This window comes from Xiphophorus hellerii, chromosome 15, assembly GCF_003331165.1.
Source record: "Xiphophorus hellerii strain 12219 chromosome 15, Xiphophorus_hellerii-4.1, whole genome shotgun sequence".
NCBI lineage: Eukaryota > Metazoa > Chordata > Actinopteri > Cyprinodontiformes > Poeciliidae > Xiphophorus > Xiphophorus hellerii.
Genome location: NC_045686.1, coordinates 24,661,112 through 24,672,922, shown reverse-complemented (window position 1 = coordinate 24,672,922; position 11,811 = coordinate 24,661,112). Strand labels below are relative to the sequence as shown.

At 38.1% G+C, this 11,811-nt stretch overlaps 1 protein-coding gene across 1 annotated transcript; it reads left to right on the top strand.

The window, feature by feature from the left end:
* Window positions 1-219: 219 nt before the first annotated feature.
* On the top strand, window positions 220-11,740 carry cfap206 (cilia and flagella associated protein 206). Its single transcript, XM_032584409.1, has 12 exons — window positions 220-364; window positions 519-602; window positions 1,372-1,462; window positions 1,784-1,972; window positions 3,266-3,433; window positions 5,004-5,218; window positions 6,316-6,435; window positions 8,250-8,448; window positions 8,597-8,737; window positions 9,335-9,528; window positions 9,783-9,926; window positions 11,451-11,740. The coding sequence occupies exons 1-12, from the start codon at window positions 257-259 to the stop codon at window positions 11,676-11,678; spliced, it is 1,881 nt and encodes a 626-aa protein (XP_032440300.1). The 5' UTR covers window positions 220-256; the 3' UTR covers window positions 11,679-11,740.
* Window positions 11,741-11,811: the final 71 nt, after the last annotated feature.

Genomic DNA, 11,811 nt, shown 5'->3' with positions numbered 1-11,811 from the left:
GAAATGATATTGTAAACTATTTTTTGTAATATTGTCTATAAATACCTAGACTTTTGCTCATCCGTTTTTTGACACGGTCTTCAACATAAAAAAAAACAAAGTCTGGTTTTGTAAAATGACAGCCATGTTTTTGATGCGCCTTTGTTCAACAGCGAGAACACAGCGGCAGCGTCCTCTAGTGGACAACGTTATATTTCATTGTTACCATAGCAGCCGGTTCTAAACACTACAGTATCCGCTTTGTACAGCAGCAGAAATGTTTCGGGCTCGGACAGAAAGAGTGATTAAAACCATCATTTGTGAAATAGTGGAGGAGTGTGTGAGGAGGGGACACTCGTTTTCTGAAACTCTGGCGGGATTCATGGTGAGGAACCCAGAGCCGCCAGCTGACTGGCAGATCACTCAGCACAACGGCCTTTATGTCAACCAGCATTCGTTATGGAGACCATCACAGAACATTTTATTTCATAAAATATGTGCACTGATATCCAGAATGTATTTGTTATGTTTCTGCTCAGGTGAAAGCTGTGGTGTTGAATCCAACAAACGGTTTTGATGTAGATCAGACGCTCTCAGAAGAAGACGTCCAAAGACTCAAACAGGTATTTGTGACGGTGCAGCTCACTCTGCAAGCCAACCAGGCTCCAGACATCAGAACATATAGGTGTAGTGATGAGTTTGGACTGTTGTCAGTGAGTCACAACACACTGGTGCTGCAATCTGATCATCCACAGCAGACTGCAGCAGGTGAAGGGTTTTTTGGTAGATAAAACAAAGTTTAATCTGCAGTTCTGTCATAGCCTAAATGAACAAAACCTGGTCTAGTTAGGCAGGAGAGAAACTTATGGTATGATATAGAGACCAGTGTAAAGGAGTTCTGTTCGCCCACTGACTGCTGTTGGACTGATGTCCTCTCTCTAGATTATCTGTCATGGTGCACTTCGGTCACAGTTCAACAAATTTTACTTTAGAGTGAGTGAATGCTGCAGCTCAAACTCCAAGCTGGGTGAAAATGCACTAAAAGGAACAGATGCTTTCTGAGGTGTAAGCAGAAACGCTATTTGCACCTGGCAGGGTTTTCAATGCACAAACAGCTGTTAATACAAACTAGAAATAATTATTCCACCATTGTTTTGGCACCCATTCTAGCATGTTACTCTTATGCGTCACATGGAGTGCATACCCACCTTTTGCTCCACTGGCTGCGCTCAGTGCAAAGCAAAATCGTCATTGCCCAGAGCATGGGGCAATGAAGTGGAATTCAGAGCACAGTGGAGCTAGTGACACTTTTATTCTGAAAATCTCTCACAGGATCTTTTTGCAGTAGATGTGAAGCAGCCATGCCTCCTAATGAATTGTTTCTGGTTGCAGCTCTGCTTAGATAAGCTTACAGAGGAAACCAGCCCAGGCCTTGATACCATCAAAATGCAACTTTATTTTGAAATGAATTATGCCTCTCGATGTAAGTATAAACTTTAAATCTGTTTTATATGTTCCATTGACTACTCTAGAATTTTTTTCATGGGGCATAATTTTATCTTTTTATCTTTGAATGTAATAGAAAATGTTTTGATTACAACTTTGATATTGTTCATAGAATGATAGTGAGTCTATTTGTTCTAAGAAGAACTACTAACACTGACTGATGCCCAGGGTTACATTAAAATGAGAAACAATGACTGTCTTCCAGTGACTCGGCACATGCTATATAAAAGGCACTATATAAATAATTCAGATAATCACTTTATTTCTTAAAAAGAGTAATAGACGACTTTTTATGCAGGTGAGTTTCTGGCAGAGATCCATCGCATACTGGAGTTCAGACTCAGTGGAGTGTGTCGGGAGATTACAGACAATAGAGCAAAATCCAGGGATGATTTCCACACTCTGTACCATCAGATAATTACCTACATCCTGCTGAGATCTGCAATAGGTTCACCTGCAAATTTCAGCTGTGTACAAGACACTAACGGTGAGTCACGTTTGAACTGCAGCGTCAAGCAGCATGCTTGTAGCGTGCCGGTCCGAACAAGGTGATGGTTTTATGAGATTTAATTCCTTCAAAAGTCGTCCCATTCACCACAGCACTGAAATCCACATGTCACACCAGGCGCTGAAACACTTAACACATCATTTTACAGTGTTTCCATTTAGATGATGTGTTATGTTTATGCCAAATAAACATATTAACAGACAAAAAACACATTAAATGTAAATACTTTTCATAATCAACACACCTTTTGACTCTTCAGAGGGGCTGTCAGTATGAAATAATATTTCTTGTTGCTCTGTGAGAAACAAGCTAACTGCTGTATTTGGGGGGAAACAAACTAACCTTTAAGCAGCAGCAATATCAAAAATAAAAGTATACAGCTCAAACCAGAAGTCAAATACTTTACAACATAAACATCAAAATTATTGACAAAACAGTCACATCAGCTGTAATAAAAATCACTTATGGTTATTCCTATGATTATGGTTACTGCTTCAACAAATGGAAGAAATTATGCTGAATGATAAGTAAATGATACTCTAATGTTAATGTCTGCAAACTGCAAAAGTCTCCTCTTGGAGATTTGGCACCAACTTCACAGTGTGAGTTAAGATACATATTTAATAAGTTAATACGTTATTTACAATCTTTTTGATTCACCTGGTCAGTAAAAAAAATAACTGCCAGAAAAAACAGCAACAGCAACATCAACGCCGAGGAACACAGCAGACAAGTCTGGAGAGGTTGAAGGCAGAGCTCTGCTCAATCCATCATCTATTATTGGTGGATTGATGGATTATGGTACAACTGCTTAGGACATAATCCATCCGTCTTCAAACATCATCAGTTTGAAGTGGAGGTGGTTGAGGAATATAAATACCCCGGGGTTCATCTGGACAACAGACTGGACTGGAGACACAACAGTGAAGCAAGAAAGGACAGAGCAGACTGGACTTCTTCAGGAAACTAAGATCCTTCAAGGTTTGCAGCAGATGGTGCAGATCTTCTATCAGTTTGTTGTTGAGAGCGTCATCTCACGTAACTTTTTTTTTTTTTAAATGTTTTTTACATATTTGTTAAAACTCTTCGGCACGATGATGTAGTATGATACAGAGAAAATTTAGCTTCTAACTAGAGTCAGAATGTTCTTTGGCTATTGCTATATTTCATCACCTTAATCCATGTGGCTGTGGAATGTGTCAGTTACTGTGGAGGGCATGTTGTAGTGATGATGATGATGATGGTTATCTTCTTCTTCTTCTCCTCTTCCAGCTGCGCTGCAGAGTGTCTTGCCCCTGAATGATCTGGGAGCGTTCCTGGTTCTGTTGAAGAAAGACAAGGAGCAGCAGCTGAAGGAGCTCACCATGATTGTAACAGGAATCCGAATCTTCAACGAAGCCGGCAAGCAAAACGAGGAACTTTTAAGCCTCCACAAATTAAGTACGTCTTTCAAAAGTTGATCTTTGATGAGTTATTTTTAAATAAAGAACTAAAACACATAAGCACACAGCTTAAAAATAGCGGACACAAAAAGTATAATTAATACACATTATATAATTTCTCTGCATTTAAGATAAAACCGAATTAAGTAATCAGCTATTATTCTCATTAAGGGCCAATAAAATCTTGGTGCAACCCAAGTCACATTTAAAAGTAAAATACATTTTTAAAAAACTGCCTAAAATTGATAAGTATTGTTTGACCAAGTATATTTTGACTAAATATACTTGGTGTACAAAATTCTAATCATTTGTGTGTAAAGTTCTTTGTTGTGTATGTCTGCTGCTTGGTGCAGTATTTTGATTTGCTGTATTTGGAGGGAATATTGAAAAAACCCTGCATATGAATAAAAGTGGTGAACAACAGGATGTAGTGAAGCCAGTTTGCTGCTTGTGCAGTTTCAGCAAAGGATTTATGACCAACTTGCCTGAGTGGTAGGTTTTCACCATCCCATTGATTTCAGTAGCTGCTCCAGACCAGGCTAACAGCCAGGCTAACAGCCAGGCTAACAGCCAGGCTAACAGCCAGGCTAACAGCCAGGCTAACAGCCAGGCTTGGTTAATACTGGAGCCTCGTCTGTTCAGTCAGAAACCAACCATGTTCATGATTCTGTCTTCTTATCTGTCTCATTTTGTCTTTTTTATTCAGTTGCATTAAAATACCACTATTTCATTTTGGTATTCAGTCAAACACTGTTATTATTTTAACATTATGACAGTGGAATATACCCTTATCGATTTTAACAGGATAAATGTGAACTATCTCACTGTGTTTCTGAAGACCGCTGTTCTAAGTTTGACAGAAAGGCCTTTAATAGACCATTGCAGTGTTGAGGGGATTAGACAAATGGATCATAAAGAAACAATCAGTATTGTAATTAAGTCAAGCCAGTAGTTGTAGCATACGTTATATACTTTACTGATTCATTTTAACTTAACTGAAGTATGCTCTCAGTAGGCTCGTCTGTAATGATTTCTACTCTGATCTCAACATTATGTAGTCTTTCCTATAAGAAAACATGATGCAGCCATCAAGTTAGTGGACTAAGAATTCCAGCAGTCAGCCAGGACTGACCTGACTGCTGCTGACCCAACAAAGAAGCTGAGATGACATTCTCATGCTCAGATCCTCATAAATCAGTCCTTAACTCATATTTTATTAGCTTATTTAATAGTCAGACTTCTTAAGTGCTTGTTTTGTTGCTCTGTATGCTCTGTAATATTTTCTTTGTTTTATTAAAACAAGTCTCTTGCAATGAGATATTGGATCTCAATGAGACAACTTGTAATTAACAAATTAACAACAATTTTAAAGTATTTTTTATAAGTAGTTTAGTTGGACCCTCAGGCCTGACTCTGTTGCTGTGAAGCCAAACACATTCTTGCTAATAATCATTTCCAGCAAATACTTAACAGAAAACTTTATACCGCCTACTTCTCATAAATATGTAAAATATTTTTCCAATGTTGTCCTTTTTCACTTTGTTCTGCCCTTTATATTGTCCTGGCAGTGCCTGCAGTTCTCCAAGAAGCGCTTCAGGTCAGTGATAGAAGCATTAAGAATGAACTGAGCATCACACAGGATTTGGTGTGGAGATACACGGCTGTACTGGAGAAGCTAACACACCCCAACATTCAGCCTGCCCAGTGTGAAATGCCCATCACCCAGCTCAAACAGGCTCTCTACAACGTCAGGCAGCATGAAAGTTTCCTAAAAATTTTACAGGTGAGAAAAAACTAGTCTAACATTAACGCAAGCCAATACTTGGGGTTTTTTTTTTTTGGCTATTTTGATAAGAAAACGTGTGCCAATATTAGCAAACAATGTTTCTTTCTATGTGAGGGAATGGGGGCAGGGGGTTATGTGGTGTTTGTTTGGTCATGTGACAGTGAGACTGATGCAGTGGAGTGTCTAACTGAAGCAGAGACGCAATGTAGGCGGAGTGGTCACCATAAATTTACATGTCAAAAGGGTGGAGACACTCAACATTCATCTAGGCAGCTGTTGGCCTGGAAAAAGTTACAATAAACTGCAAGATGAATATGACCCATATTTAACCCCACTGATAAATTTGTAGGAAAATCCCCCAAAAAACAAAGTTTGTAAGATGCTGAAAACTTAAGTATTTTAACTGTGATTGTTAGGAGAAAGAAAAGTAATAAAATATGGCTGTTAAAGAGATAAAAGTGTTTATAAAATGTGCATTAATGACTGCTTATCAAATAGTTACAAATACTTGGCATGACAGTGATCCTGAAAAGCCTAATTCAGGAGGTGACTAACTGGACTGCAGTAACATCTGATCACAGACATGTGAGAACAAATTGATGAACAAACCGGGTTTCATTTCAACAAGGACCAAAAGAATTCATCAAGAGTTTAGTGAAATGTTTCTTAAAAGCTTCATGGAATATCATAAATACTGTATATACTAATACGTGACATAAAAATAAAACCTCAGTTAAATATTTACATTGTTTTCATTTTAAAAAGCCATGTCTGCTGGGGAGAAAAGCATAAGAAATTTGTCACCAATCTGGTTGTAGAAGAATTGACACAATGTTTAATTATTTTCCATTGAAGAAACTTGTTTTGTGATAACACATACATAGATAATCATATCAAGATATTTTAACGTCATTTTGTTATACAGCATATAGTATGCAATAAAACAAGACAGCATTTTTTCATGAAAATTAAACGGATCAGTAAAACTGATCAACAGATGAATCAAAAATGGCTAAAGACAGTTTATATGATACAAGTGTTCAACAGAAAAATATGTACTTAAGAATTAATATGTGTTTCCTCTTTGCTGCCAGTCTGATGCGAGCATATGTTGCCAGCTTATGGAGAGTCGACAGGCTAAGCTTTCTTCTGTGTTGAAGCAGTTGAGAGAAACTGTGCAGCCAAATATGGCCATACCAGGTTCAACAGTCTTTGTAAGTGCTTTACAGATTACAGCATTTCCTCCTTTTAGTGTACATGTTTATCATCTGAAATGAATTAAAAAACATGAACCTTGGAGGAGTCCTGAGTTATATTTGAGGTAAAAACACAAGAAACAGCGTTAAGCACACTGCCTTCCATCTGTGTTGTGCTTTAGAACCAAAAGCTCTCAGTTACTCTGCTGCCTCAAAATAAACCCTCTACAGACCAACATCTACTGCTACAACAGCTAAAGCATCTTATAGTGGTTCAATACAGCACTCATATAAACCATCCACCTATCTGGACAAAGAGATCATATGGAGAGGGCTCATCCTAAGATTTATAATGTCCTTGAAAATATTTGAGAGCAAAAACCAGATTCTTAAATTCTGCATTAACTGCATAGATAATCCCAGACACACTGAGGCAGTACAGGCTTGCAGGATAAAGTTAACACAATGTTTGAAACTGACAAAAAGATCATTTTTGACGTCTGATCTTTGTTTTTCTACTTTAGTAATGTTGCTCCATTGACTCATAAAAGTATTTTTTATTCTGTCACAGGCTCACACTTGTTTCTGTAGAATATTATATGTTTATCATAACAAACAGTTATGCTTACATTACAAACATCATGGTCCAGTTCTGAATAAAAATTGTTTACATTTTTCAAGATTATTGGACCTTAACCAAACTCAAGTATCACTGTATTTTCAGTATGGTGTATATGTATTTGAAAGGTGCTGCTTTCCAGTCGAGCAAAACCCAACACCGCCTGTGTCCACCACCATGGACAGGCGGGTGGAGGTTTCACTTTCCTAAAATAATGGCTTAAGTCTTTGTTTTATTTATTTTTTAGTCTACATTAACTTTTGGCAAAGAGGTGATGATTTTTTTTAAAATGAAAATCACTTTCTACAAAAAAAAAAGACACAAAAGACCAAAAAATCACCATTAGGTGAAAAATTATAACTGCTGTTTTTTTTGGTCTAGCTAAAGGTCTTATCTGTGTCAAGGTACAGTAGGCACTTAGTTTGTAGCAGATCTGTCCATCCAACCATCCAACCAACCAACCAACCAACCAACCAACCAACCAACCAACCAACCAACCAACCAACCAACCAACCAACCAACCATCCATCCAACCAAAACTTAGCGTCATCATGTCAACACCGATCAAAATCAGCGCTACTGTATAAATTCAAAATCAGTGCACAGTACTAGACACATACAGAGCCTTGAAAAAGTATTCACTTTCTTACAGATTTTCTGTTTATTGTCTTTTCTGTTCCATTTAAATGTTTCAGCTCACCAAACTAATGTTAATCACAGACAAAGATTACCTGAAGACCCCAAATTAGACAATATTATCATCACAAAATATATGCGTTGAATGTTCTGCTGTTGTCACAGCTCCCTGCATGGACGCTGCTAAAGGCTGTGTGTGCCACAGCTAGAGAGCGAGAACGACACAGTGCTTCAGTTAGAACAGCCACACACCTTCATCACACTGGGAGGTAAAAGCTCGGCAATATTGGCCATCTTAGAAAATAGGTTTAAAACAGCAGTAAGGCCAGAAAGACACTAAAACAGAAGTAAAAGCAAATGTCTCAGGTTGTGCCAAGGAATAAAAGTCTTTTTTTACAGAGCGTTTTAAAGGGGCAGGTCTGATATGCAATAGGAGACTGTTCTATAATTTAGTAGCAGCAACACTAAAATCTGTCTCCTCTGAGCTTCATATTGCTGTGCATTGTGTCTTGTATATCTTTGATATTGTAGAAACAACTACTACTGATCAGTTACTTATTGAACCTTGTTTTTTCAGCCGTTGTTCAAGGCTGTGACAAAGTTGTGGTTTGAGCTCCAGGATGAGGCAGAACTGCTGCACATTCTCAGTAACATCACAGTCGGTCTCAAACCCTTCCTCGTCTCCCAGGCTAAGAGGTTTTCGAAGGCGTATCTGAACAGCCTGCTGGAGGCAACAGAAGTAAAGAGTGACGCCAACAGACTGGCAATGTCCTCAGGTATGGCAATGTCACTAACATAGTCAACCCTGAATGTACAAATGAAACATGTTGATCAAGTTTAGTTAAAGGCTAGAAAAGCAGACTTTACTGAGTGACAGTGGATTTGAGGGTTCAGGCTTCTACTGTTTTCTGATTCCTCCTCCAGATGAGCAGATTGACCCGACTCTGCTAAACACTCAGGCCTGGCTCCTGCCTCATGCAAATGACAGACTGAAGGAGCTGCCATTGGAGTACAATGGTTTCTGTGGTTACATGTTCGTGAACAGAGAAGGTCTGCTACTTCCAGGTAGTGCTCACCTAAAACACAAAGAAAATCACATTCATCTCCTCAAAATAGAATAGCAGTTTTATTGTCTTTGCAACAATAAACAATCTGGGTGCAATTCTCCAGATAAAAAACGTCTCACTTAAAAAACAGCAATAAATAATTACTTATCCTTTGATAAAAGTTGACTTAAAACTGAACTAAATTATAGGCATAAAACTGAGCAGGTCAAATTGATCACAGCAGCATTCAGCATGGCTATGGCTAATGGCTAATGGCTAAAAACTGTTTCTCAGTGTGGTGGACTTAATTGTTCATGTGTAGGTGAGATCAAACACTTTGATCAGTAAATCACAGAATTAGATAACCTTATCTCCATTTATTCACATTATAAGAAGCTTCATTCCTGTACAGTCAGTAAGCTTTTCCGTTTATTGTTGTCAAGAGTACAAATAACTACGGTACTGACATGCATGTATAAATACAAAAACATTTCTTTTTTTTTATTCCATGCCCCCATTTCATATCAGAAACAAACTGGGAAGGCGGGGGGAGGGAGGAAGGGAGGGGGAGATAGTTAATTTGGGGCTTCAAATAAAGTAAATGCTACTTTTGCAGGAAATCCGTCTATTGGGATTCTAGAACACAAGGAGAGGTTCTATGCTTTCAGCTCCCGGAAGGCAGCTTTGGCATTTGCCTCCTCTCCAGATGACTTTGTTGCTCAGGTGGCAGAAAAATCCAAATTATTCCCAGAACTTTTCCAGCTTCTCAGACTCCATCAGCAGCTTCCCAGCTCACCCTCATACTCTGAGGTTGGTATCTTTACCAGGGTAATATGGCTCTTTGGTCTTTTCTATAAGTTAGGAACATTTCACCAAGAAAGTAGTTTCATTTTGAAAATGAGACTCCACAGTAAAATGTATTTCCCTTTTTGTGTAACACCAACTAAACTCTTCAGTTCCATAGTAAACTAAATACATCTTGAGAGCATATGATCTGTTCCCTTGTTAGCTTTAGGAACACAGCGTTCCTGATCTCAGCCGATGTTTCTGCTTTGCTTTTGCAGAAAGAACCAGGGCAGAGTTTATGGCCTATGCATATCAACAAGCGGGAAATTGGAATACAAACTGACACCCACCCAGTGGAAACACACATTGACAAGTCATACGAGTGGAATGAGTGGGAACTAAGACGAAAAGCCATTAAACTGGTGAGCCAGACCCATACATGTTTACAGGCATGAAACCAAAATGGAGCGCAGCATATTGGATATATCTTTCAATGCATTAGCAATATATTCCCGTGTATGAAATTTAATATTTATATTTTCCAATGCATTATAAGTGTAAACCATATATGTGTACATGCACACCCCTACAGACACACTGATGTTTGCTACATGCAGGATGTTTTGACACAAAAGACCATTTTTTTCCATAATTTTGTTGATAGTAAAGGGGAAAATAATAAAAACTGTAAATAAAAAATGTAATTCAAAAGAAAATTCCAAGGTGGACACAGTGAGCACAGCCATGCCACTGCAGGTAGGAGTTCATCCTGCAACCAGGGGATCGCTGGTTGGATCCCCGTTCTGGACGCCTCTGTCATTGTGTCTTTGGGCAAAACACTTCACCTGCCCTGCCTGCTGGTGGCGCAATATAGCAGCCTCACCTCAGTCTTCCAGCCCTATGGCAGTCTACAATCTACATCAGCTTCCCATATATAACAGTTCATATACTTGATATATTCTACCATGTACTGCTCATATATATTTTATTTATGTTTCCATATACAGTACAGACCAAAAGTTTAGACATACTTTCTCATTGAATTCAATGAGAAGGTGTGTCCAAACTTTTGGTCTGTACTGTACGTAAAAATATTCTGCTATATATCGAAGATACATATAACACATATTTACATATATGACCAATGCATTTTTCCAAATTAATCATATGACATTATGGTAGGTGTTTGTAAATATAAAATTCAAACTATTTTGGGATATATATAAACATACATTACAAATATATAATATATTGTATAATACATGAATCAATGCATTTACAATATACAGTACAGACCAAAAGTTTGGACACACCTTTTAATTCAATGAGTTTCCTTTATTTTCATGACTATTGACATTGTAGATTCACACTGAAGGTATCAAAACTATGAATAACACATGTGGAAATATGCACTAAACAAAAAAGTGTAAAACAACTGAAAATACCCCTTATATTCTAGTTTCTTCAAAGTAGCAACCTTTTGCTGTGATTACTGCTTTGCACACACTCTGCATTTTCTTGATGAGCTTCAAGAGGTAGTCACCTGAAATGGTTTCACTTCATAGCTGTGCCCTGTCAGGTTAATAAGTGGGATTTCTTGCCTTATAAATAGTCATGAAAATAAAGAAAACCCATTGAATTAGAAAGGTGTGTCCAAACTTTTGGTCTGTACTTTATATTAGAAAATGTATTGTGAAAAGAATAGATTAGAATACATTTCCAGTATATTTCCAGTAACACATTAGTAAATATATTTTCGTAAGGGGTGGCCTGGTGGTCTGAGTGGTTTTGTAGGGTTAAGAGTTGTAGGTGTTTAAGACCAAACTGATTTCTGCTTTGTTATTTAATGTATCTCTAGTAGCTTGTATGTCTTCCACTGCTGCAGCACAGATTGACATTCTTTTATTTTCAGTCTAATAAACCTCTTTTGTGCTCCATAATCTAAGGCTAATATTCGGACTACAGTAACTCACTCAATGCAGACCAACCTGAGCCACATGAGACGGGACAACGTTAGCCAAACATGGCTGCCGAAGGAAGCTACCTCTCAAACCATGAGAGAGAGCGGGAGCAACATCCCCAACCCTCAGACATACCTGCAAGGTCTGAGGGGGCAGAGAGATGCTGAGGTGCTGAAAGTAGACCTCACCAGACCTGTTGAAGAAAAACCTTGATGACAAACCTTCGATGAAATTAAAGTTACCGTGCGCAAATGATTTCATCATGTCATCATCATCTATATATGTATGTTTGTGGTTTGTTTTGTGCCTGTGTCTCTTCTAACCAGTTAATGGAATTGGAACTCAG